The 27,840-nt window shown below is 42.3% G+C and overlaps 1 protein-coding gene and 1 long non-coding RNA gene across 4 annotated transcripts; one reads left to right on the forward strand and one right to left on the reverse strand.

The window, feature by feature from the left end:
• Positions 1–4,178: 4,178 nt before the first annotated feature.
• Positions 4,179–14,218, reverse strand: LOC146978499 (uncharacterized). Of its 3 annotated transcripts, XR_015036969.1 has the most exons (4): positions 13,856–14,218; positions 12,465–12,587; positions 9,646–9,728; positions 4,179–4,308 (listed from the first exon to the last, which is right to left on the reverse strand). It is a non-coding gene; the product is annotated as an uncharacterized LOC146978499 (long non-coding RNA). The 3 variants fall into 3 exon arrangements; XR_015036970.1 differs by lacking the exon at positions 9,646–9,728 and having other exon boundaries at positions 13,856–14,207; XR_015036972.1 differs by lacking the exons at positions 4,179–4,308; positions 9,646–9,728 and adding an exon at positions 12,261–12,337 and having other exon boundaries at positions 13,856–14,208.
• A 3,241-nt stretch (positions 14,219–17,459) lies between these two features.
• LOC146978500 (uncharacterized) lies at positions 17,460–21,377 on the forward strand. The gene is made up of 2 exons (XM_085791224.1): positions 17,460–17,760; positions 18,879–21,377. The coding sequence occupies exon 2, from the start codon at positions 18,885–18,887 to the stop codon at positions 20,649–20,651; it is 1,767 nt and encodes a 588-aa protein (XP_085647350.1). The 5' UTR covers positions 17,460–17,760; positions 18,879–18,884; the 3' UTR covers positions 20,652–21,377.
• The last annotated feature ends 6,463 nt before the right edge of the window (positions 21,378–27,840 follow it).

Consider the following 27,840-nt stretch of genomic DNA (forward strand, 5'->3'; position numbering starts at 1 on the left):
ATACAGTTACAGCGATCTAATGTTATTTATTTCTTTTTGCTGCTAATGTACAATTTGTTATTTGTTAATAAATAAAATTAAGTACATTTATATCTGTGTTAATTTGTTACCTTTTTTTTAACAAGGCTAAATGTTTATGTCAAGCCTGATGCCTTCACTCACATGGCAAGGTATACGGTTCATTCATTCAACAGTAGTATCGGATCGGTATCGGGTATCAGCCGATACGCTCAGCCCAAGTATCGGTATTGGATTGGATCGGAAAAAACTGGATCGGTGCATCTCTAAATAAAATAAAAGATCCCTGTTCTTGACAATATTATATCCACTGTATAGTTTTCCCCCATTATAAACCAGCTGGTCCCAGTAATACAGAAGCTAAACAGCTAAACTAGGTTATGTTTTTCATTTGCTTTCAATATTAAAGTAACATTGCGGAGTTTTTCGGCCTTAAAGCCTTTGGAAACCTGACTATATATGGTAAAAATGCTTATATTATATCAAAGTCAAGTGCCTCATTAAGCATCCACAAAAGTCTGAGTGACAATAACTATTCATAACTATTAGAAAACCTTGTTTAAAAACAGCTCATTTTGCTATTGAGGCACTATTGATGCCACTGGTCAGGACAGTGTGGGCGTGGCAGATAACGCTATGATTGACAGCTCCATTGTCATAGCAACACGTCAATGGCGACCGTTAAAAAAAAAAAAAGTCCTCACCGGAGGACGTGCATCGATTGATTGATGCTATTTAGCAGCTAACTAGACTACCAGCTTCGTTTTGGAGCGTCATAACCGTCTTTGGTCGTAGTCTCACAGAAAAAAAGAAGCTTTTAACCGTCACTCATGTCTGTGTGAGCGCCAGGAGGGGCTGACAGACACACACACAGAGACAAGGCAGGTCGCGCTGGAAAGCTAATAAATGCTAAAAGCTAATCGCCAATTTACACACACCCTCCCTCCCTCCCTCCCCTCACCCCCCCAAAAAAACGGCTGTATCGGCTGTATGTAGAGAGGAGTTGTGAGGAGTTGTGGGCACACACACAGACAGACAGACAGACAGACAAGGTAGGTCGCGCTGGAAAGCTAATAAAGGCTAAATGCTGATCACGGATTTACACCCCCCCACACACACACACACACATAAAAGAAACGGCTGTATCGGCTGCATGTAGAGGAGATGTGAGGAGTTGTGGGCACTGACAGACAGACAGGGCAGGTCGCGCTGGAAAGCTAATGAATGCTAAAAGCTAATCGCCACACACACACAACTCGGGTTGACATGGCTCTGGTTGTGAGGACTTGAGAGGAGTGGAGGAGCGACCGTTAGCAGAACGGTTTTGTTCGCCGCCACTGGGGGGCTGGGTGAGAGAACTGACGTGGCGATTTATGAGTGGGTAGGATTTATTGCGTGATAAATCCCAGAGATAACTCCGCCCAATTCAAACCTACTGTACAAAACCTTAAAAGACAAATATTTTCAATTTGGATGGAAACTTTTTTCTAATTATTTTTACATGTTTAATAATATGTACATAAGACCCTAAAATACATGGTTAGGAGGCTTTGGTGGATTTGGGTTTCCAGAGGCTTTAAAATAATGTTTCCAGACTCATTGCAGTGATAGAAAAATGGTTAATAGGATGAATGGTGCTGCCGCCGCAGCCTGAGCGGGGTCGCGTCAGCTGAAACTGCACTATGTAACTTCCCTGCACGGGTACGAAACACTGCCCCCCTCCTCCCCCCTCCCCTCTGCGTCGGAGAGAGACGTGGTGGGTAAAAGCGAAACTTACGGTTCTCCTCCGGTCGACGTTGCCGCCACCGCCCCCCCGCCCCCCCGCCACCCCACACACCCCCTCCCCCCCTCCCCCGACCACCCGCCACACAGTCTCCTTGCAAACATGTGGGAAATACTGTCGTTTATTAATGGGAATAGACGCTGGATGCGCTGGCTGATAAGTTTCGTTTTCGTTTTTCCCCCCAGACTATAGCGCTTCTCAACCAGATGGTGGGAGCACTGAGCTGAAACTCCGCAATGTTGCTTTAACACTAACTAGCTCAAGAACAAAGCTACCTGTATGCTGTTTGTTAATGTATGCACCTAATAAATGAAGCTTTAGCTTGTTTGATGATGAACCAGCTACAGTAAAACTGAAACAACAGCAACACTCTACATCTGCTTCAAGCACTACTATGAACCAACCAGAGTAAATCTGCTACAATTTTCATATCCGTAGCAAGAATGCTAAGGTTTAAAGCCAAAGACAGTTGAAGCTTAGCAAAAGAACCACATCAAAAATGACACTGGAATTCATCCAAATCAAACCTCATCCTCTCTGCTATAGTTCTGGACAGTTTCCCACAGAGTATTTGACATCTGACTCAGTCTCTTTAGGGGCTGACTATGCAACAGGGCCCCAAATCTTGCTATGCTTCCTGCAGAGACAACAATGAGCTACGACGTCTGGAATCCAACATCGAACAGAATATTTTTTCTGAACCTCTTTTCACTCTCAAAAAGCTTCCATTTCCCCTCAAGCAGAAGCAGACTGTTTTGAGAAATGTGAGCTTGTTATGCTTTATGATCTGCGATCTGGTGTCTTATTGACACATCGCCTCCCCTACCACAGGAGAACGCTTCAGTAACATAACTCGACATTCCTCGCGGCCTCACACGGAAAAGACAGAAAGGTTGGTCCAGGCTGTGGATGTACTTTTTTCCGGCACGTCTGGCTGTTTTTTCTTTTTTTTTTTTAAAGGCTTCTTTAGGACATTTCCAGCTCAGCTCATTCTGGATGACGGGTATTCCCACTCTGTGAATGTGAATCTTTGCTTTAAAATTCGTCCATAAAGCCGAGGCTCCTGCCAAACATTGTCATGGCTGCTCTGGTGCCAGGGACATTTGAACATGAATAGTCTTTCCAACAAAGCCAGTGTTTTGTTTTTGCAGCCAGAAAAATACCCAGATGTACTGTAACAACATTAATTCTCTGTTCACATATGTTTGTGGAGGAGCTTTTCTTTCTTTAGCTCATGTTCAGTTTGCTGCTAAATTGCCTTTTTCCCCTAAACTATGATAATTGTTTCAGACACTTTTTCCATTCTGGAAAACTTTACTCTGATTGGATGACGAGGTGCCCGAGCGCTCCGTCTTCGCTCTGTTCTGTTGCCACATACATTCTGGGTTGCTGTGATGCCTGGCGCACGACTTACGGGATTGGTTGTTTATGTTGGCTATGGGAGTCCTGCCAGCGAAAGGTCCTGGAGCCCAGCTGCAATGAAATGTTATACTGAATATTTCCCCCTCAAAAATCAAAACAAAACCAACGTCAATAGGGTTTATTAAACATCCAGAAATCCTTCCTGTGTTGCCATGTATTGTAGATGTTTGCTTTATTGGAGACCGGAGCTGGGGAACACATCGCTCACAGAGGCGTGTTTGTAATGCATCTTGTTGATGATGTGCATTAAACAGGCAGCGTTCTCACATTTTAAAAATGGCACACAGCCTCCTGTGTTCCCTATCTGTTCAGTCTCTCTCCCGAAGCATCTGCTAACCATCACTGAAACACCACTTCAAAAGCAGCAGAGCTCAATACAAACTGTTGGATAAACTGGGCTGGATAAATAGTCATCAAAGAATAAAGCATCAATACATACTTAACGTCTTGGCAGTGTTTGTACCTACAGTATATAACTTTTTCTCTATAAAATGGAAAAAAGACGATGCAATTTGTCCTGTTGTGAACAAATGCCATGTTGTATTTGCTGTGTCTGTTATTAATATGTGAGTATGAGGTTGTGTGACAACAACATGCAACCAAGACCACAGAGAAACTGAACTGGAGAGCCCATTTGTATTCATTTGTGTATATATATCAGCAATACACGCAGGGTCATACTGCACATCCATATCTCAAGAGCCACTTCAGGGGCCACCACAATACACTCACACACACTATGTGCATTGGCCTTGATGTCATTTTCTAATGGATTGGTTAACCTGAGTTGAAGTACACTACAGTTTAAAGCATGTTTTTAATGAGTCAAGTTAGCTAACAGTTTTGACTTCTTTCCATAGGCCATCATGCATGTCCTTATGTGATTGTGTGTGTGTGTGTGTGTGTGTGTGTGTGTATTTCTACTTCTTCTTACCACATGCATGTGTCGGGATGTCTACAATCTGGTAGCCGGATCTGGACCTTGAGCTTCTGCGAGACACACCGCTCTCATTGAGATCCAAAAGGACAGATTATCTCTGGCATTCCACATCTGGAAGCAGTTGAGGACCGAGGAGCCGCTTCTTCTCAGAAATATACAAATATGTAGGACAAAGTGCACGTGAATGGAAGGGATATGGCCCCATACTGTATGCCACTGAATCTAACTGCATCCTGATGGAGTTTGGCTTAGGAATATTTTATTGTTTTCTTTTTTTTTTTTACAGGGTCGTTTTGGGTATCTGACTTACTGAAATCTTTTTTTATACTCTATGTTTTCTAGTGCAAATTTGTGAGTCTTTTCCTCACAAACTTGTGACATGATAACATTGGAGAATATCCAAGTTTTATCCAAGTAAATTTGCAACTTGAAAATTGAGGTATTCATCCCCTCATATGCAGCCACACAAACGAGAGCTGAGTATTAAAATTTCAATCAGTCTCATGAGGTCACTGCTCCCAGCCAAGAAAAAGTCTGACACAGTGTCCAATAAGACCACAACTACTCATTTCTACACTCCAGGATTAGACATACAACATTGTTTAATTGAGTGTTTTTTTAGCTGGTAGACAGGCTGTGTTTGTGGCAGCTGTGTGTTTCCCAAAATGTGGAACTACTCCTTTAACAACATCATGCCACAGTATCAGCTGATAGTTTAACCTGGCTTGACCACATGCACCTGAGCTGAACCATCAGCGGCAGGGGAGCCCGATGACTGGGCTAAAACAACATCACACAATACCACCTCCAGAGCTTCACAACAAACTCATGGCTTTTTGACAGATTCCACAGACTTTCATTAAAAAAAAACATGTTTATTTTGTCAGAAATCTTCCTCCTTAGTTTTTTTAATACATACCAAGCATCAGGCAAGAGTGGATGTCCCAAATCGTATCCGTTTCTTCACATCCAATCACTTTTAAGTGTGTAATTATTAATCTTAACAGCACTGGGTGCGCCTATGCAATCACTCACTCTCAGCTCACTTATTCCTAAATCTCATGGGGGACAATAGCTATTTAAAGAATGCAATGAAAATTGCAGGTTTTTATGAAATAATCAGAGTGTGAAGTTGAGTAGACAGACAAAATGTTCTGACAGGAAACGCTGTGGATATTATACAAAATGGCCCAGTACTGTACATTCACCTGCGTGAGAGGCTACACACAAACGCAGTCACACACATGCACACATACACACAGTCATAATGATAATATTCTAACATGTGTGGATTTATTAGCACCCTCCTATACATGTGAAATCTCACGCCACGTGCTGCTGCTCTGTGGAGCGCGATGTGTGGCTGAGAGCATGTGAAATGATTCATGTGAGCACACAGCATGGTAATCACCAGTTAGTTGCTGCGCATCAATCAATTAAGAGAAAGTGTCAAAGCTTCATAATGGTTTTACTACTCTGTTTCTTCCATCAGCCCACTGAATCGACTGTGTAATTGCTTCATAATTACCCAGAGTCATCTTACGTAGATCTCTACCTGGTTAAGCCGCCGCCTGAATATAAATGCAGGCAAAGTTAGTTTCAGATGGCTTGTTTGAAGGCAAAGCTCTTCTCAGGGGAGGCCGAGCTGCATTTTATAATGTAAGTGAATTGATAAGTGATGATGAGCATTGCAACTGCAGGGGGATGAGACTGCAATCAAAAAGTGCTTTATATAAGGAGGATGGATCTGACTTGTGACTGAGGGAGAGTTAACTGCAAAGGGACTGTGGTTTTCTTAAAGGGATAGTTCAACATTTTGGCAAATTGGCCCATTGCCATAATCCTTATAGTCATAGCAGTAGGTTCGTTACCTTTAATTGTGGGTGCAAGCTATTCTTAGAATGGCGGAGCAGAGCCGCGAGCTGCTCAGAGCTACTCTACGGAGGCTAATGGGATTTCTTGGTTTCCCCTCATCAAACTCATCAAATACACAATCCAACAACTACAAAACGCTCTGGTGGACAAGTTGTGACCTGCACATTCACCACGCTATGAGATAATAACAGAACGTTATGAGATGGAGTTGTTTTCAAGGTAAATTCATTGGGGACAGTTTTTCAGCAAGCATTTACCTCTAAAACAACTCTGACTTGTAACGTTCTGTTATTATCTCATAGCGTGGTGAATGTGCAGGTCACAACTTGTCCACCAGAGCGTTGTGGAGTTGTTGGATTGTGTATTTGATGAGTTTGATGAGGAAAACCAAGAAATCCCATGAGCCTCCGTAGTGTAGCTCTGAGCAGCTTGCGGCTCTGCTCCGCCGTTCTAAAAATAGCTTGCACCAACAATTAAAGGTAACGAACCTACTGCTATGACTATAGGGATTATGGCAATGGGCCAATTTGCCATAATGTTGAACTATCCATTTAAGTCTAAGCACAAATACAGGCCAAGTAAGGTAAAAACAACAAGGAACATTAAAAAGTCTTTATTTTGACGGCTTTAAATAAAAAAGCATATAAACATAATCTTACAGTAGATACAGATATAAACACTAAATCTAAATATCAAATATGGGCCGTTTTAGTACTGAACAATAAAACTATGTAAGAGTAACCTCATGTACTGGCTTGTACAACTTCAGATAATAGCGAGAAATGTCCATGAACTTCAATTTGTTTGGTTTGACTCTAAAAATTCAGTTTTCTGTGATTAAGAAATCACAAATCCTCACATTTGATAAGCTGAAAAAACATGAAATGTTTGGCATTCTTGCAAAATAGAAATTATCACTTGAATTTGCTTCTCATCAACTGAAATCATTTCAGCTCTAAATGTACTCTCTCGGGTAGTTAAAATGCAAGAAGATGCAACACATTTTTCATAAAATTGATGTGTCAAATCTTAATTTGTGAGGAACTAGAAACTACTACTATTATAAATGCAGTGGAGTGGGAAAAAAAGAATATTTGCCTTTGAAATGTAGTGATGTGTAAAGTATGCCTCATAGAAAAGTTCTATTCACCCACTGGAAACAGGATGACCTGCTCTGACTAGTGTGACCCTCAGAAAGACAGCCAGACCCGGTAAATAATAATTTGTGCCAACCACTTGTGTCGGTTATAAGTAAAATGACAGATTACATAACTTTCAAAAACTATGATGAGCTTTACTTTTTCCTGCCTTACATGGCCCGGACTTCATATCACACCAGCTCCGAGTGCTTCAGCAAAAACATTTCAAACACAACACAAACTGTTTGACTCTAAGCAGCCAAAGAATGCAGTTTTGGTTGACAAAACCTGAGAGCCATGCCTCATTGAACTCAACACTGTCAACATGATAACGCTGCATGCTGAAATATTTTAGAGCCAGCGAGTCGCAGCCCTCGCTGCAGTCTAATAAGACGAGGCTTTGCGTGGCAGCAAAGTGTTTGCCTTTCAAATGAGCCTAGTGATGGTTTCAAAGTCACAGCAGTCGCAAATGCAGCTGCACCGGCTGGAGGTGACAATGGCTACAGTTTCCACTGCAGAGTAAAAACAAAAAAAAGAAAAAGAGAAAAGAAGCTGAGCTGAGCTGAACCTTTGTTCCTGTCAAACAATCCCACCTCTTCCATCTGCTTTACTTTCATCATTCTTCTTTCAACTTGCTGTCAACGGATATGATTTATCAGGAGTACAATGACAAACAAATATCACCCCTGGTTGTCTTGTTTCCAGTGAGTTGGGCCCCGCTAAAGCCCCTGTTGGTGCCGCTGATTAATGATGTCTGGCCTTGTTTGGTGCTGATAGTGGTGTCCCTTGGTCTCTGGGCTAATTAAAGTCATTCTTCAGCAATATTCCTAAATCAACTGTTTCCTCTTGCCTATTTGAGACCTAATTGGAAGCATGTGCACTCGACCCAAAGAGCTCCTTTTTAACCCCTGACACTTCAAGAATGCGTCTGTTGCGGTCATTGATTTTCCTCTGCTGTTTTTCTTTCTTTCTTCTCACTGCCGGAGAAAACGCGCGACTGTGAAGCTTTGTCGCTTTTAATTACGTCTGGGTTTTGTTCTCACATTGTACATGCAGTGAAATGTTATGATGCTTTCAGGAGAGGTATCCGATCATCATCATCAGCATGTGTTTTTTTTTCTTTTGGTCTATCTCTGGGGTCTCCATGACGACACATAACTGTCCGGCTCTGGTGATGACCCCCGTGCTTCATGCTAATAGAGGGTCAAGCTCAGGTCGAGGGCCTTTTCACCAGAACAGACAGAAGAAGGAATGAAGGGTTTGCCCTTGAACGCCTCCTTACGCAGACGCCCGACAGAAAACATTGACAGAAGAAATGCGTCTGTCTGGCTGTTCAAATGCAAAAATGTCTTTCTTTTCTTTTTTTTTCTTGTGATTTCACACTGGTTTCATCACCGGGATACAGCTTTGTACAAATTCTCTCTGATACAGATATTTCACTTTGATTTAATGCTCCTTGTTTACAACGTTATCTTCTATATTACACACATTATTAAATCTTGGGAAGATTAAAGCATGAAAGTATGAAACAACCCTGTGAGTGTGTATTAACTAACTCCTGCATCTCATACATACTGAGCAAACACTCAGGCTCTACTGTTCTGTTAGAGCATTGCATGCCATCTAATTGGTTTTCAGGGGAAATTATTCTATAAATTCTTCCATATTTCTTGGCTGTTCAGACTCCTTTGTTATTTAAATGTTCTTCTCCATTTTAGACAAATTGTCTCCCGCCTGACTCCACTGAGTGTAACACAGCAGGCTGCTGCTTCAAGCCCATTACCAACAAAGACAATGCGGTTAAGAGTGGCCTTGCAAACTTCAGAGCCTTGAGAATACGCTATTTTCTTAGACTCTTATAAATGTTTTGCCTCTGTGCTGCAGTAAACAATGACTTTGGTGTTTATCTGCAAAGGCCATTTGCCCATGAACTTGCTTTAATCATTAATGTCACTCCATTTGCATGCAGGCACAGGTCGTTCTGAGACTTAGTGTCCACGCGTCTGCTTTTCTGTCTCCCTTCCTCACAGAGACAGAAAAACACGCGCACACAAAATAAACAGTCATAAAACCCCATTTGCATGCGAGATCATTTCAAAGACAAATGCTTGTGATATTTTCCTGGCTGTTTATTGGCTGAGCGGAAGCCATTGCAGTGACTCACAGAGGCGCCCGTGCTTGTCGTTCGCACACGGAAAACAAACGTACCGATTGGAAAACAATCGGAGGATAGAGGCTGGGAGGGAGATTGATTTCCTCGCCGCCATTTCTGATCCATTAAGCTTTAACCTATCCTTTCCCTTCCTGATTCAACCCCCCAACCCCACACACACACACACACACCTGTTTTCTTATGGGACATTAGCTGTATTCAGGGGAGAGATAAAGACACACTGCCTCTCAGCCTCCCTTGGTCAATACATCCATCTTGTTGCTGTACCTGCTATGTGAGCGGAGAGTCACTGTACCTGTGCAAATGACTGTTTATGGGGAGGCGGTCATTATTGTTTTCCCTCGCTGGAGTGTCTTCACGCGGTGATAGAGACAGGTACTGCAAGGACAGAGAGAGAAATTACTATGGAAAGTGTAAGCAAACACCCAGCTAGCAGGAGAAGATGTTACACAAGAGGCCGAGCTTTATCAGAGAACACTGGTGCTATTGTGCTGCAGCCTTTATAACCTTTATAGAGCCTCCTCTCAGGTTATAGAACACAAAACTGATCCAAACAAATGAATCATAGTCACTATCCACTATTAAATAAACACCTACATTACAATAACCACCCTGCAGTTGCACCAGTTTAGAAGCGAAGCTCAGCGAGAGCGGTACAGGTGTTGATCCGACTCCGCGGTTCTGTTGGAGGTCACAGGTTGTAGCGTTTAGTAGAGGTCTACCAAAGTGTCGGACCTGATGTGAAACAACTGTGGAAAGTCTAGCCCAAATCTGACATGCATAAATCAGAGATCAGCTCCAGACACGTTTGAAGACATATGAAAATACTCAGCTTTGATTATAATATCTGTATGACACAGTTTTTCAAAATAAAAGAATAAAAGTTCCTCTTTGCCCAATAAAAAAACACAATCAACCCTAATTGACTTTATGGGATCTTACAGGATCAAGCTCTACACATGCATCATTGTGCACAGTGTGGGTCAAACAATTAAGTAACATTAAGCAAAACACATTTCTCAAAAAAAAAAAAAAAACATCCAAAGGGGCTCCAAAGAAAGTAATGGTGCGTTGATGTAATATCGTTTAAACGGCAATTACAAGCAGCTGAGTGAGATGAACTGGTCCAACTTGTAATTCAGAGCTGGAGATAGCAGAAATATTTTAACAGAGAACCACACGCATGTCAACAACAAGCTGTTGAAAATGGACCACCACAAAATGAAATCCAATAACACTAATACAATCCATTCAGATCCTTTTATAGGAGTCAAGCACAGTTTGTTTATATCTGGTTTCAAATACATAAATAGCTAAAAGTACCTGATTTAAGCTGTTTATCTGGTGCCAGTATGAGGGTTAGCGCGCTGGCTAACACAATGAAGTAATGCGTGCAAACTCGCAAAAGGCTGTTGACCCCAACAAGCAGAGCAAACTGGCAGCAGCACGATGCACCAACAACTAATGAGCAGCTGCGACTGAAAACAGCAGGGGTACATGTGTTTGTTTTCCTGCACTTTCACAGTTCACAATCCCCATCGTTGTACTCTTTTTTTATTTTATTGTATTGTTTATTGAACAGGGAGAGGGGACAATACATTTTTTACAGCAGATATAAAGCAAATTTTAAGCTGCAAATTGCCCCATGGACAGAAGGCACGGAGGCTGACGTAGATTCAGATTTAATACTAACACACAGTTACAGTGATAGTAGACGTATTAAAGGAATAGTTCACCAAAAAATGAAATTCAGTCATTATTGACTCACCTTTATGCTGATGAATACTCCCGGGAGGAGGGTTCGTAGTCCAACGAAAACTTTATATGAGAGTAATAGCGCCCGACACGACAACATCCATAAAACTGCACAAAAACCATTTAATATTCCTCCACACTGCTCGTCCGCTGCATAGCAATCCAAGTGTCCTGAAGGGATATAGTCCAGAGTTTACTCGAAACAACGTCATTTAGGACATTTTTACAGCCTAAACAGTCCTGTATTGAATTTTCCTCGGGTGCGCTCTCACTTTCACACGTGTGAACGTCAGAGTGTAATACAGGACTGTTTAGGCTGTAAGAATGTCCTAAATAATGTTGTTTTAAGTAAACTCTGGACTATATCCCTTCAGGACACTTGGATTGCAGCGGACGAGCAGTAAGGAGGAATATTACAAGGTTTTTGTGTAGTTTTATGGACGTTTTTGTGTTGGGTGCTATTGACTCTCATATAAAGTTTTCGTTGGACTACAAACCCCCCTGCACTTTGAGGAATAAAAAGACAGAGTATTCATCAGCATGAGGGTGAGTCAATAATGACTGAATTTCATTTTTTGGTGAACTATTCTTTTAACATGGACCTGAGATCTGCAGCAGTAGAACACAAGTTATGAATCCAGGAACTACACTGGCCCCTAGGAACCAAACAGACACCAGAGGACCTCTATTGTTCAGTAAATGTTGCAGTCACTCTTTTTCAATCACAAGAGTCTACCTTATGATTGTGAATGCGTAAAAGAGGCATTCCCTTTTGTTGTCATGGGTTTTGTTGAGACTCATCTATTTACGACTGGTGTTAGAGCAATTTGGTCAGACTTTTAAACTCCGCTCTAAAAATAGTCCGACCATTCAGAGGGACAAATGCTGCTAAACGCTAAATTTGACATGACTCGTGACTTTTCAGTGGTAATTCACTGAACAGTCAGAGATGCAGTTATCACATGCATAGAGGCAGTTCACATATGACAAAGGATACTTACGGAATTATGCATTTTCTTAACAACACTGTAATCAATAGCCTCAAACACGAACAGGAATAAATGTGATGAGCTTCACCAAACTGTTGTCAACTTCAGGGCCAGTACAGTTAAGTATCAGTTGTATAAGTGTAAGACTAAGGACATCTGTACGCCTGAGGGTGATGTAAACTAGATGTCAAAGGTCTTGTGGAGGTGCTTGGACACAGTGGCCTCTGCTGGGTGGTAAAGGTACTTCACTAGGGGGGGGCAGTGACGGAATAATACAAAATTAGGAGCCCAAAGATGTATTCAAGAATGGGCTGATGATCGCTAATTAGTTTAATCCTGTATTAGTCTATGTGCCCCTGCTCGTGCTTACCTTATGATAATGAATCACAGTCAGCCAACTGTTGTGTGGTGGATTATAATTGACATGGACGGATCCCAACTGCTTCCTGGGGAGAGGCGGTGGAAAGGCATCTGTCCTGCCTTTGCACAGCTGCTGGAGAATGATGACAGCAATGTTTGGTTTTTTTAATTGAACTGGAATGCGGCTGTGTGTTTGCGAGATTAAATCGGATGCCAGTCATGAATTTACACCTGAAAAGTTTTTAAATAAACGGAATAAAGTATACTCTCTCGTGCAGTCAAATTAATATCTGACATTAATTAGACTTAGCGAGGCAACAAAACACGCCGAGCAACAAGGGAGCTCTCGGAAAAAGCAGAACAAACAGTGTGAGGACACTGACATCTATTAAAATCTCTCACTGTTTGAAGGCAAACTTTATGACAATATGGAAGCACTTTGATTTTCAACCACAGACGGAGAGAACAAACACAACTGGTGTTTCCCACAGCGACAAACGCCACCGTGGAGAGGCAGATTGCGCGGCCTACGCATACAGTAAGTGACGTTTTCCCATAAACTGCTCTCGAAGACCTCGCTAAAGCTATTTTCAGTCTGTTTAAAAGTAGACAACCTCTGATATAAATCACGTAATTGTTAACAGAGTCTCCGTGATGCAGTTTTAGCGTTAAGCTCTAAGAAGCAGAGAGCAGCCATTACAGTGGAATAAAAATCCTGTTTAATTCATCTCCATTGAGTGGCCTAATGGCCTCCTAAGTCAAGAGTGTGTAGAGCTGTTTCAGTGCATTTTACAGGGTAATTGAAAGGCTTTTATGTCACAAAGTGTTTGGATCCAAAGCTAGCGCTGTCAGATTAAGTCTGACTCTGACAGAGCATTATAAAGAGGGGGCATTTCACAGAGGAGACATGAAAGCCTTTCTTGGATCTTTAACGATAACTTTAATCTTCCAGCCAAATTTTCCACAACAACCTACAGATAGACGGGGCTTATGTGTCATCAGTACAGTTTTTGGCAGATTGAGTTACTGTATTCTGACACAAAACATACTTGTGTGTTAGAGTGACAGTTAAATCATGATGCCAGCATGAAACAGCTTTTGGTATGTCAACTTGTTACAGTTCCACATTAAATGGGATTAGAGAGGAAGTTTTTGCTTGGGGGGACAAGTAAATCTGGAACGAAACCATAGGAAAAAAAAACAACGTTTATCATACTTTAAAATGTGCTTTTCTCTGCCCTAAATCAAATTCAGTTACTCCGGGACATCTTGATCGTGTCTCCTTGTTGGTTCCCGACAGAGTTCCTTATCAAATAATTTCGGCACAACCTCTGAATAAATGGCTAAACAATTCCCATGAGATCAGAGCAGGCTTGAGAACAGCCAAACCAGCACACCAACATCATCCTCCTCCACTGCCATGTCATGACATCATCACCCCCGCTTCCTCTCTACCGGTGTCCCTGTGGTCTGGACTCCTAATTCTCTGACTCAAACACTGATGCTCTCAAAAGGGCTGGGCGACTTAATCCAGAACTGAGAGACAAGAAAATAATAGCGCTCAGCTCTACTGAGGTCCTGTTGCTCTCTCTGTCTCCATGCAGTGTGTCAATGTGAATATTCGCCGCCTGAAGAGCGCCGTGATGTAACCTGACATTACGCAGCTCGAATTGCCTCCAAATTAGATAGAGCTAGTTTGCTTTGGCTGCACTCGCCGCGCCACAAAAACCTGGGCACTGTATAAACACCAGAAATGTCTCTAATGACAGACACATGATACATGAAATGAAACCCAGAGCTGGAGATAATCACTGTCATTGAGTGTTAGAGCAAATCACAGTGGGCCATTAACACCCAGACCAGCACGGACCTACACCAGCAGTAAGGGACCAGCGTGGTGGTGACCATGATCATGGTGCCCAGTATTTAGACTGCATGCGTTTAAAATCTTGTACATTTCCTTTAATCTACAGCAAACAACCAATTTAGTACAGTGGTGGACACTTTGTATTTCCAGTAGCTATACATTATCCCTGTAGGTCGTTTAGATTTTGGAGGTATGAGAAGAACAGCAAATGGTAGAAAATAAAATTCAAATTTAAATTGCAAAAAAAAAAGCTAATGATTAATCATTTGGATTATTGAACAGTACATGATAAATGGAGCTAATGATTATTCTAATAGCCTAGTCAATCCAAAGACACAAAAAAAAGTTCAAAAATAATCGAAAAAATGAAATTGTATAGATGAAGACTATTGTTATCCAGCCTGTACTTTGTGAAGAACCATCACAGTTTGACCTCATAATCCAATTTTGACCTAATGTACAAGTAGGCTAGTTGGTAGCTAGCTATCTGTACTAAAAACACTGCATATTTTGTGTGTTGTGAGGAGTTTAAGCTCACAGTCTATTAAGTGGTTTGGAAAATGTGGCTCAAATGCTGTCATATTTATTTCTAGTGGCTCCAGGACTCGAGTCCAAGTGGACGTTTGTGTCAAATTTGATGAGGTTCTTCCAAGGCCTCACTGGGATGTTGTGTTCACTAAAGGCTAAAACTGTATTTTGTGAGTCACCCACACTTGTGACCTTTGACTCCCAAGATGAAATCACTTCCTTGAATGCTAATTGAGCCAAATCTGAAGGAGTTATGTCAACGTTTTGAGAAGATGTAGAGTCCATGAGAATGAGACAGATGATTGCACTGATGGACAACTCAAAAACAATGTGCCTCCAGCTCTGGCTGTACAACGCTCCTCAGCTTGACCTGCTGGGCCCAAAGTAATTCAGGGTTACATCACCAGAGTGAAAATATGTGGGAGAGCAAAGGCGGGTAGAGAAAAATGTTGAGAAAAAGTGAACGTGACCTAAGTTTGACTGTTGTTGTGGATCATAAAGTTAATTGTAACACTTAACCCTGCTGAGAGCAAAACGGGGACTAATAGGCTAGTGTTCAAACTCTTCAACTCTCATAACGTCACCCTATTAAAATAATGGCCTAAGTCATTTTTTCAAGTTTTCGGGAAAACACAAAAAACTTTGCCAAATTCAGAGCATATGATATTTATTAATCATTTCAATCAAAAAGGCCTTGACAGTGGATGACTGTTGACATACATAGAACGTTGTGTGTTAATTATGTAACATTAAAGAATAAAGTGACTTAGGCAATTTTCCGAACATTTTCGGGTGACTTAGGCAAAGTTAAACCTGGCTTAAACTGCCCTAATATTCCATAGTACAAACTCCAAACTGAAATTACCCTGACTCAAATTAACCCCTGTGTGGTATTAGGGTCAAAAATGACCTGGTTGGCACGTTTAAGAGTAGGAAAAACTTAGTAAACAAAATCTTTTGGACTTGAAATTCGATGGCCTAGACTTCCCTCTCCCCAGACACTTCCTCTAGCTCTTCCGGGAGGATACCAATGTGTTCCCAGGCCAGCCGAGTGACATAGTCACTACAGTGTGTCCTGGGTCTTCCTCAGGGTCTCCTTCTGGGGGGGCATGGCCATAACACCTCTTTAGGTAGGCGTCCAGGGGGCATCCGATACAGATGCCCAAGCCACCTCAGCTGGCTCCTCTCGATGTGGAGGAGCAGCGGCTCTACTCCGAGCTCCTCTTGGGTGACAGAGCTCCTCACCCTATCTCTAAGGGAGCACCCCGCCACCCTGCGGAGAAGGCTCATTTTGGCCGGTTTGGAGGGTAGGAACATAGATGAACTGGTAAATCAAGACCTTCTTTACCACAACAGACCAATACCATGACCGCATTACTGCAGCCGCTGCACCGACCTGCCTGTCAATCTCGCAGTCCATCCTTACTCATGAACAAAACCCCAAGATACTTAGGCCCAATCCCATTTTTCTTCCCTTAACACTAGCACTAAGAGAGAAGTGTTAGAAGTAAAGATCGTACCCTACGCAATGGGACACCACTTAGCATAGCCGAGATGGTCACCTATGTGACGCATAGCGACGACGTAGGAGCACTTTCCCTCGCTCTTGAAAGAATTAGGACACACTACCCCTACACGAGAATGTGCAAAACTGAGTGCTTGGGTCAAAATTAAGTGGAAGTGGGTAAAGTGGGACAGGGCCTTAAACTCCTCCACTTGAGGCAGAAACTCTCCCCCGACCTGGAGGTTGAGAACCATGGCCTTGGACTTGGAGGTACTGATTCTCATCCCAGGTACTGAATCGTAATATGTATGTGATAATCCATCGATCAACTGATTGATTATCAAAGGCTTCGTTGAAAACAAATGCACACGACCAGGAGGGATGTTAACAAAACAGCGGAGAAGTGACCAGACTTGCAGATTCACTAAATGATGCAATTTATGAATCGATGAAAGTCGTAAGCCATGTAATAGGGGATAATAAGTATAAGTTAGATGTTACATGTTTATTTTACTTGAAATGTTTGAGTTTAAAATGTTCAATTTCAATTCAGTGAAGTACCAGTGTATGCAGGAAACTAAAACCACACAAGCGTTAAATTGCCCAAGTCAGACATTTTATCCTAAAGAATCAAAAAGTTTTGACTTAGGCCAAGAATAAAATGGCCTAAGTCACCCTCTTGACATAGGCCATTGTCTTATAGGACATAAAAAGCATGATCCTCTCAACTAAGGATTCAGATTTTTTTTACCAGAGGTGGCCAGCATTATCAGGAGATGATTTGTGGCAAAAACTCATTTTCGTCAAAAAATGACTTAGGCCATTATTTTAATAGGGCGACGATAAGCTAGTTCAAGCAATTCTGAGCAAACCTCTGTAGAATCACCACTGTTTGTGTGCTTTTGTAATGTACTTTTGGTAGTTTTTTACCTTTCACTTTCCATGGATTCGATTTAGCCGTAGAGTTACTCTGTTTTTGGCCGTTTAATATCCAAAATCTTCCTCCTCCCTCTGTGTGGTGTGCTCTTCTCTCCGATTCCCACAGTCGCGCTCGCCTTTACAGACCCATCTGGGCTTCCGTACATGACGGGGCTTTCAGATTTTGGTTTCAGGAAGTAGTTGCAGTCTCACAACAACGGCGAATATCCAACTTCCCTCACCAAATAATGACAAATTTTACCAAATTGCTTCATAAATGTGGCGAGAACACAGGAAACTTTCGTTCATGTTCAACCAGTACGCTGTTTAATCAGAGTTTACAACCGGGAGAGTCGGGACTTTTTCTCGCTCCTTTTCGACCACCTTGCTAACGTTTGTAGCAGGGTATCAAGTTAGCCAGAACAGCTAATGTGACTAACTTCAACTGGATCAAGAATAACAAGTCTACACGAGTGTCCATACACAGAGGTGGGTGAACAAGATGATTGCTAGTTGCCTGTGTGTACTGTGCTGAGTGTGAGATTTTCTGTAATACCTGAGAGGGAAATTTGACATGAAGTAAGACCTGGTTTCCATGAACCTGTGAATAAAGAAATCAAAGTCACTTATTTGAAAAGATGATTTCAGATAGGCACCATTTTTAAAGAAAAAAAAGGCTGTATTGAATTGTTTGATGAATACATCGTTTGGTCATGCTTTATAGATCAGATCAACCTTACTTACCTCCTGGATGAAACTTTCTTTTATTTATCAGGGAAACTTCTCTAATGGGCTGTCCACCGTTTATCCATGAAAAGCCTGAAGAACACCTATGCAAATCATCCATTTTATTAGCATTTACAACTGCAGATTGAATAGATGGTGGGGACACCTTGGAATGATTTTCCTCAGACTGACCTTTGCAGGGACTTGACTTTAAGGGCAACTGGTCTAATAGTCTATTGGAGCCAGGGTTTCACAAGTTAATTGAGCTTAATCCTAAAATTAAAAAAGTAATGAATGTCATGTTTACAATATTCAACAAACTGTTAGCCCAGAAGTAGTGCATAATATCTTTACCTTTTTGAAGAAGCAAGGAACAATCATCCATTTAAATCATCAGTGACTCCCTGTCAGGATGTTGAGACCCCCAGCAGGGTTACATCTAATGAGTTACTGATATTTAACATGGCATGTAATAATATGTATATTCTGTATATAATAATCATTCTTCTCTTTTGTTATATACAATATTTTTGCTTTTTGCTTGATGATATAACAGAAGAAATTAACCATTCTAAAATGTCTAAAACATTGGGTTTTAGAAATGAATCACAGGAATATTGTTGCTGTATCTTTTTTTTTTTTTTTTACAGACTGAAAAACTAAACAGTTAATCAAGAAAATAATCAATATGACCTGATAATAATAGTAATAATTAGTTGTCCATTCATTAACAGATGAGAACATATTCTTATCTTAAAGTTGTATTAGTGTCAGTGAAAAACACCTTGAGTCATAGTTACTCAAAAGTTGTCAGTTCACTACTCTGCTGCTGTGATACCTGGTTAATATTTTAACCTTTTTTTTTCATTGTGTACACACAGGACAGGATGCCACGCTTGCAGTCCGGCGTGTGGAAGCATTTCACCCCAGCCATCAAAGATGGGAGGGAAACCTTCATGTGCAACTACTGCTCGAGGACGTACACGAAGAACGCCACCAAGATGCAGATGCATTTGGATAAATGCAAGGAGTACCCAGACGGGAGCTCCTCCGCCTCGATCCCTGTTCCCTCCTTCTCCTTCTTACCATCTGCCTCTTCGGGGGGACAGTTTCTCATTGATTCAGTAGATCAGCGCAGCCAAGCGTACGCTGATGAGAGCCTGGCGAGAGCTCTGTACGCCACTTCCTCACCCCTCACCCTCACAGACAATATTTATTGGAAACGATTTTTCAGCGTGCTGCGGCCGGCTTACTGCCCACCCACCAGAGAGGCTTTGGCCTCTCATCTCTTGGACTGTGAGTATGACAGAGTACAGAACCAAGTTCACGAGGCGATAGGGAAAGCAGACTGTGTCAGCATCATCTGCAGCGGCTGGTCCAACATTAAAGAGAACAGAACTATCATCTATACTGTGGCGACTCCCGTGCCTCTCTTCTATAAATGCACAAAAACAAAGGAGCAGATATATTCAAGCATGCACATTGCTGAGGAGCTGAAAAATATCATAAATGAAGTAGGGCCTCAGAAAGTCTTTGCCATTATCACAGATGACACCCCAGAAATGATGGCAGCTTGGGCTCAGGTGGAGGAGGCCTTCCCGCACATATCAGCTATCGGCTGCACAGCCTGTGGCATCCAGAAGCTCTTTGATGATATTGTGGCACAACCGTCTCTCAAGGCGCTGTGCAGGAGAGCAGAGCAGGTGGTCAGGTATGTCAGAGAGCGGAAAGTATTAGCAGACACCTTTAGATGCTGGCAGTCGACAAAGATAAGAAGCCACGCATCTAACGGGACGACGCTGGCTCTGCCTACGAGCTCCGACTGGACCAGCATGCTGAACATGTTCAGCAGCCTCCTGGAAGGTCAGAACTCTCTACAAGAGCTGGCCGTCTCGCCCACGCTGAACGTCGAGGCGTCCATCAGAGCCACTTTACAGGACGCTACGTTTTGGAAAGGGCTGAGCAGCAGCCAGAACCTGCTCTACCTGATCGGAAACTCAGTCGATTACATGAAAAGAGAAGACGCCGTGCTCTCCGGCGTCGTCGACATGTTCAGCCAGTTAAGGTACCACATCGGAGCCTCCCTGCCCGGCTCCGTGCTGCACAGCGGCGAGCAGAAAGCCGTCGTCGCATCGTTAGACAGGTGTCAGGAGTTCTGCGTGAAGCCCATCCACGCAGCGGCGTACATGCTGGATCCGAAGCACGTGGGGCAGCAGACGCTCTCCGGGGAGCAGGTGAACAGCGCTTACTACGTCATATCCAACCTGTCGCACCACCTGAATCTCGACGAGGGCAAGGTGCTCGGCAGCTTCGCCATGTTCTCGGCCAAACAGGGACTGTGGAAGGGAGCCGGGATATGGAGCTCGTGCCAGCACGTGTCTGCGTCCACCTGGTGGAAAGGGCTGTGTTCCTCCGAGCCGCTGTCCGCCGTGGCCTCCGCCATCCTCCAGATCCCTCCGACAACAGGTGCCTGCGAACAGCTGCGGTCGCGCCTCAGCGGCACAAAGGTCCAGGGCGCTGTCTCAGCTGACAGGTTGCAGAAGCTGGTAGCCGTGCAGGTCAATCTCAACCTTTTAGAGCCAGGTGACTCTGAATTTGTGCCACTGGAGAGCGAAGAAGAGAAGAAAGGTTCATTTCACTCAGAGACTCAGTAGAAAGACAACATAGATATGCGGACATTGTTGTGGAGCGGATCAAATGTTTCCCTTACATACATTCTATCGTCATGGCTGAAATGTTTGTCCCAGTTATGTTGGTGGTGTCTCTGTCAGTCCTTTCTGTGTGCCTCATGTGTACAACAGGACTGTATGAGGAAATAGAATATTCTCATTTCAGATCATCCAGTTGAAATTTCAATGAACATTCAAAGACACAAAAGAATACACCCCACCTGTAAAGCTGCCTGTAGCTGCTTTTAAGCTATTGTTTTCATGTAAAGATGAAAAAGCAGCAAAACATTGTTTCATTCATCATTCACGCTTCTGACAGTGTCTCTCACTGTGACGTATTTTGCAAAGAGGCCTGTTGAACATCGACATCTTGTGCTGCATCCACAGAGCTGCTGGAAGTCTGAGCCCGTTAACTAAGCTTGACCTCCAAAATCCTTCAGAGCACAACCTACTAACTTGTGGTTATTTGCCTATGTTGTTTAACACATATGTTAATTAGAATCTACTACATCTATTGAATTGTTTACTACAGTTTAGTTAGATGGTAATATTGTCAACATATTATCAGTGAGTTATAGTTGACTAATGTGTTTAAACTTGCAACCACAGTAACATTGGTAACAGTTGCATTACCTTTGAAACAAGCCACAACATAACTGTGGTGCTCTCTGGTACTGAGATAAACTCTATCTCTGTGAGAAGGAAATTTACAAAATAACCAAGTCCACAAATACACACACAGGTTAATAATTAATTGAATTATTAAATGTACGTTCATTAAAATGAAACGAGAATTGTTTGGAGTGAGGCTGAACTGCCTAAGCTGTGACTGCACTGTGCTTACATTCCTCTCTGTGGGAAAATGAAATGCAAAAAGAGACTGAATCTCACACTCACGTGTTTCAACATATACAATTTGTACTCAAGTAGTAAGTTTTCTTTTTATTACAGTTTTCACTAGTATATTTCGACTTTATAATCACATGAAATATTAACAGACTAACAAGAGGTTGAATCTTCTTTCTTTGACAGTTTACATGTTGTAAATAAAAGCGTTGTATTTATTGAAGGTTTTGTCTGTTCTGAGTTTTTACCCCGGGCAAGAAAATAGAAGGTTCTCTATGGCTAAGTTTGGCTCAAGAGAATTTAAGAATGCTACCTTTAGCTTAGCACGAGCCATACAAAAATAAAGCATAAAACATAAGTAAGGCAGTTTCCTTGTTCTGGAGCAGTGATTTTCCAAAAGTCTTGTCATTGTTAAGTTGCCAAGCAACAAGTGGAGACTTCAGGAAACAAAGATTTCCCCACATGACCCGCTGTACAACCGCAACCTGATGTGTTTTAACAATGGACTTTGAACTTTAGAGGTGCTAATAGAAACAGAGCTGCTTCCCACAGTTACCAGTCTTTATGCTGCTCTTTATGCTTTATGCTAAGCTAACTGGCTACTGGCACTCCTGCGGTGCACCTCTTGCCAGAAACATAAAATATAGAGAGTCAAAAACTGTGGCATCCTGTCAATGCACTGGAGCACCGAGTGTGTTTTACTCACTCCAGTTTCTCACTCTCTCTCGCTGCCAGCCTCTGTGCTGTGTTCTGCTGGTGGTTTGTCTCAGGGCGGCCTCGGGGTTCTGAGGGGAGATCTGGGCCTTGTAAATACGAGCGTTATTAATCTTAATAGCAACGAGCCAGGACGGCTCTGGAGGTGTCTCTGCCTCGAAGGCAGCAGACCTGCCGTAAATCTTAGACCGTTTTCTCCAACACATCACTCAGTAAATCTATCACTACATATACTGTACGTCCTCCCTTCCTCTGTCTCACAGTGGCTTCACTGTACTGCCTGTTGTCTGTTTTTCAAAGGGGGGGTTTTGAGGCACTGACAACAGATGTGTGGGCAATAATTAGAGCAATGGCATATATCATTTTACAGCTGCAAATTCTCATGATGGTCTATGCCGTTTCTGACAGATGGCAGTGCATTGACTTTGTGTGATTTAGCCATAGCAGGCAGAATGCATGAAATCACAGTTCTCTCAAGTTGTCATTTCATCCTCATTTCATCATTCAAACCAGCGTCAAGGTCCTATGAGTGTTTGTGTCACAGAATAATCAAAACAACACAGATAATTCAGAACAATACTTTGTAACTACATGCTCAAACATCTGGTGTTATTTATATATATATTTTTTTCCCTTTTTTTGTCAACACATCCCATGAAACCCATCCCCAGTGGCATTCAGCCTCAAGCCCAGTAAATCCTACTAAAGACATAAATATTTAAAAACAGTTGTATCAGATCAAGATAACTCACTTTTTAAAACAAGAGAAAGATGGGACATCTCACAGAAAGAATTAACAGTTACAAGCTTTACAGCGAGCAGTTAAAGCAGAAGTAAGCGATCCGGTCGTTTTGGCTAACTTCTTGTCAGCCGATGGAGTTAGCAGTCCCCGCCCTCGTCCCTACGTCACCACATTCACGCGCATCCCTTGGCTGCACACACAGAGAGGACCGCCCCTTTATGCCGTTCTCTCTCCTCATTGGATAAAGGTTGTAGGATACAAGGAAAGTTTTCTCCTCGGCTTACAGCAGAGCAGAGTGACTGACAGACACGTGTTTCAGACCAAACACTATATAAGTGATTGCTGTCGGAAGATATAACTATTTAAGACTTATATTAACACAAATATTCCGCTTACTTCTGCTTTAATTGTTTTTGCATTATGGTTTCCCTCGTCAGTGTCAACGTTGCCCACTCAAGTATATATCAAAAACCAATTAAAAATTGATCCTGATGATGGCACAAGATGGAAATTAAGAGTTAGGGTACTGCAGTTCATCCTGAAGGGAACATGTGTCAAAATGGTGGACTGACTAAGTGTAGGAAGACCAGTCTCTCTACGATTGGAAAGATCCCAATCATCAAGTTTTATCTCTCTGTGTGTGTTGTCATAAAAAACAGTGGCATGACATTATGAGGTTACATTTGGTGCAAAGATTCAAGATTCAGGATGTTTATTGTCATACAGTATACACAGATGTTAAAAACCATGCAATGAAATCCTTTCTGTACTTGCATTGCCTGCCTTCACATTACAAAAAGATAGTAAGAAAGGAGTAAGAAATAAATAAAAGAAACAAAAAAAGTGTACCTAACAAGTGTACAATGAATCAAGTCAATCCACTGTTACCTCCCTGACATGACAATAACTAATCCTCACTATTGAAGGTGCAAAGAGCCAGTGGCCTCACCCTCTCCTTGCAACACAAATGCATACACACTTAAGGCCACTGCACTCCTGTAAACAAAGGTTTTATTCCACATACTGATGTACTGTAGATCTAAACGCAGATGAGAAAAATTTTAAAGTCTTAGCATGGGTTCAATACACTATTGAAGAAACTCTCACACAACAGTATTAGCCACACACATAGGCCCAAGAATCATAGAGGGTGGTCTGGCAATTATAGCCAACAATGGAAAATATTGTCCTTTCCTTAAAAAATTGTGATTGGGATACTGATTAAGTTGTCTGAATTCCCTATTTAAGTCTCTATACAGCACATTAACCACCAAGTCTCTGGACACCATGAGAGCTGTCTGTCTCAAAGGCAGAGGGGCACCGTGATGCATGTAGTTCTGGGATGAACATCACTGTGCTCGGTGAGGAACATAGTACAGTCCAGTAATTAATGTCAGATGAGATTGGGTGTAATTTTGTAATCTAATCAGGTCCACGAAGTATAGCTGCTCTAACAGCTGGTGCCAATCCAACTGTAACTCCCTCGTCAAGGACTGATACTATTATCTTGGCCTGGAACAATGGCTGGCTTTAGCTGAGACTGTGTGTATGAGACGGAAAGAGCAAGTTAGAAACCAATGGGTTGCTTACACTGCAAACAAAAGACAGCTTGTCTGAGGATCATTGAGAGAAAGAAAGTCATAGTTTACACAAGTATCAATAGCTGAAGGAAGCTGAATATAAAACCATGAGGGAGAAGGTACAGAGCGAGATTTCATCAGAAGTCTTCCTCTGTTCATTCTTCCCCCTTCATATTGTACAGTATACTGCATCTCGTTTGCTGTTTTTACATTTCTCACACATTTCCTTCAGCAACCACTGTTTTGCTGCTGAGAAGCTCTAGATTTAAAGCTTAAAAGTTAAGGAATTACAGTGAGGTATTTCTTCTTCATAAATACTGCTGTCTGTTAAATTAAATGTCACATTCAACTGCTGCATTAACATTTGGCACTGGAGCTGTAAAGTTACTGTGAAAACTGCTGACGGCCTATGGATTATTTCTGGGATGGGATGTGGTTGTGAATTTTTTGTGTAACAAAGTTCCAGTTCAACATTTTTTGGAAAATATGTTCATTTGCATTCATGCTAAGGGTTAGATGAAAAGCTTAAGCCATACACATGTCTGTATAGCACTTATTAGGACTGAACGGTTTGAGAGTGCCATGGGGGACGCTGCTGGAGTGTGATTTCTGTCAACATGGGAATCAAACCCACAACCTTAACATCAGGAGTCACAACATCAGGCCCCAACACATGAAGCTGGATTGGTAAATCAGTAATGCACTGGCCTTTAGAATGGGTTTGAATCCCAGTCGGGGCTATATGGCCATATGGCTAGTACAGTATGTTACCTGGGTTAACGGAGGAAGATTTGTCTACCAGCCTGGGTCCTTTCAAAGCAGCAGGAGGTGTAAACCATTAAAAAAAAACAAAAAAAACCATTAAGTATATTTTTTGGCTTTTCATGCCTTTATAGAACAGTTGAGAGAAACAGGAAATGGGGAGGCAGAGAGAGGGGGAATGACATGCAGGAAAGGGCTGCCCAATGCGGGATACGAACCGGGGCCACCTGCAGCGAGGACTGTAGCCTATGGGGTGCCTGCTTAACCACCTGCGCCACTCGACGCCCCCAGTGAACCAAAATTTGACGTGGAAGATGAGTAATAAAAAAAAGGGAGAAGAAGAAACACACAGGTTAACAAAAGCGCCTCGGAGCGTGAGCCAGTCCTTTAAACAAGCAATTTGTGAGTTTTGCTCTTGCTGCCAGCATCAACATCAACAGCTGTTTACTTATCAGCCTTAAAGAAACATTGCAATTTCAACATCAAATTCCATTCCTTCACTCTCCAACAGTTGTCTTCAGTGTCAGAAAGCAACACTGTTATCTCTTGTCTTGTTAGGTAGTGGGTTAGCATGGTAACTGGTTTGTTATGGCCCGTCCTGTTATAGTGACTCAATGTAGTCGCCAATCTGTGCGGAAGAAAAGGGCTATTATAACTATGTAAATCATTCCATAGCAACTATTTAGGAAAAGCCATCAACCATCCAATGTCATAGGATAAATAGTTTTAAAACAAGTTTGTCAGGAATTCCACACATGGGCTTAACACACAGTACAAACCGACCAGGGTGGTTTGAAGCCAGGGCTGTGCTGTAGTGGGGAGCCAGTGCTGGCCACTGATACACCCTGCCGCCCAGTTCATGCACATAATAGGCTGTTTCAGATTTTGAACTGCAGACATTCTTGACCTTGATATAAATTTTAATTTTCTGTAGATGACTGACTCTGTGGTGGGTAGAGCCAGACTGCAAACTGCCTCCACAGCTCCACCATCCTCACTTTGCCCAAAGCGGCCAACCGACTGCGTCACTAGGCCGAGACTTTATTTAGCAATGACTATTGTGTCACACTGTTAGGCCATAGCCATCGCTAACATTTAACCTACTGTAATAACAGACCAGCAACAATTTGTGGCTAGAGAACTCCCCTTGCTTTCTCATTCCTCACCCTGGCCAACACCAACCCACCCATCAACCCGCTTCCCTCCCACCCCAAGTCTGAAAAACAAAAAACAACAGATGGGCTGTGCCAAGGAGACTGCGATTGCTCCTGGCCATTACCACAGTTAGGAGCCGGAGGGGTGGTGGGAGGGTTGAGCTGCTTGGGTTGCAGATATGTAAAGTAACCTGGTGGCAAGGAGAGTCTATGCTCTCCCCTGCTTCTCCTGTTCTTGCTGCTCTCAGCACCTCGTAATGCTTTTATAATTACATTCCAACCCGGATGAATCATGATGAAGTGATCACAGCATTTTTTCCTGCATAAATGTGTGTGTGTGTGTGTGTGTGTGTGTGTGTGTGTGTGTGTGTGTGTAGCACACAGCCAGTAGTGGAAGAAGTACTCAGATACTTCACTGAAGTAAAGGTACAAATACCAAAAAATCCTTCATTCAAAGTTTTATAAACTATATGTACAAACTTAGGGCCGGATGTAATAAGGTTTGCGTGCATAAAATTGTGTGCAACTTGATTGCACACGCAAACACATGTTGAAGCTGATCTACTAACTGGGTGCACCGAGGATTGCGTCTCCCTAAATGGGCAAAATAACATGTGCAATCAATTTAGCATGAATATTCAAATATTTCTGCCAGAACGCGCAAAATATTGGGAGGATTAGATTTATTTTGCACACGCAATGTGATTTACCAAACAAATTCGAAATTCTACTAAGAGCACGCAATTAAGCGTCCCATGTGGGATCTTAGTAGATCCAGCCCTTAATGTAAAAAAGTAAAAGTGCGTCCTCTCATTTATTTTGCATCATTAGATTGTTAAGGTGTAGCTGATTTTAAAGCAGAAGTAAGCGGAATGTTTGTGTTAATATAAGTCTTAAATAGTTATATCTTCCGATGGCAATCACTTATATAGAGTGTTTGGTCTGAAACACGTGTCTGTCAGTCACTCTGCTCTGCTGTAAGCTGAGGAGAAAACTTTCCTTGTATCCTACAACCTTTATCCAATGAGGAGAGAGAACGGCATAAAGGGGCGGTCCTCTCTGTGTGTGCAGCCAAGGGATGCGCGTGAATGTGGTGACGTAGGGACGAGGGCGGGGACTGCTAACTCCATCGGCTGACAGGAAGTTAGCCAAAACAACCGGATCGCTTACTTCTGCTTTAAATACTAAATATAGAGTCTATTACGGTAGTTTAGTCCAGTGATTCCCAACCTTGGAAATTATACTTAGTAAATGTACTTTGTGACTTTCCACCACAGAAGCTAACACCTACCTATCTACAGCAAATCATAAGAATTAACCCACAGATGGAACACTAAATTGCTATTATTATACATACATGAATGATGAACATACAT

This window comes from Trachurus japonicus, chromosome 11, assembly GCF_045865225.1.
Source record: "Trachurus japonicus isolate A0001 chromosome 11, Traja_1.0".
NCBI classification, from domain to species: domain Eukaryota; kingdom Metazoa; phylum Chordata; class Actinopteri; order Carangiformes; family Carangidae; genus Trachurus; species Trachurus japonicus.

Excerpts from the sequence above, each read along its gene's own strand:
- LOC146978500 (XM_085791224.1), top strand. The coding sequence starts at position 18,885 with ATGCCACGCTTGCAGTCCGGCGTGTGGAAGCATTTCACCCCAGCCATC.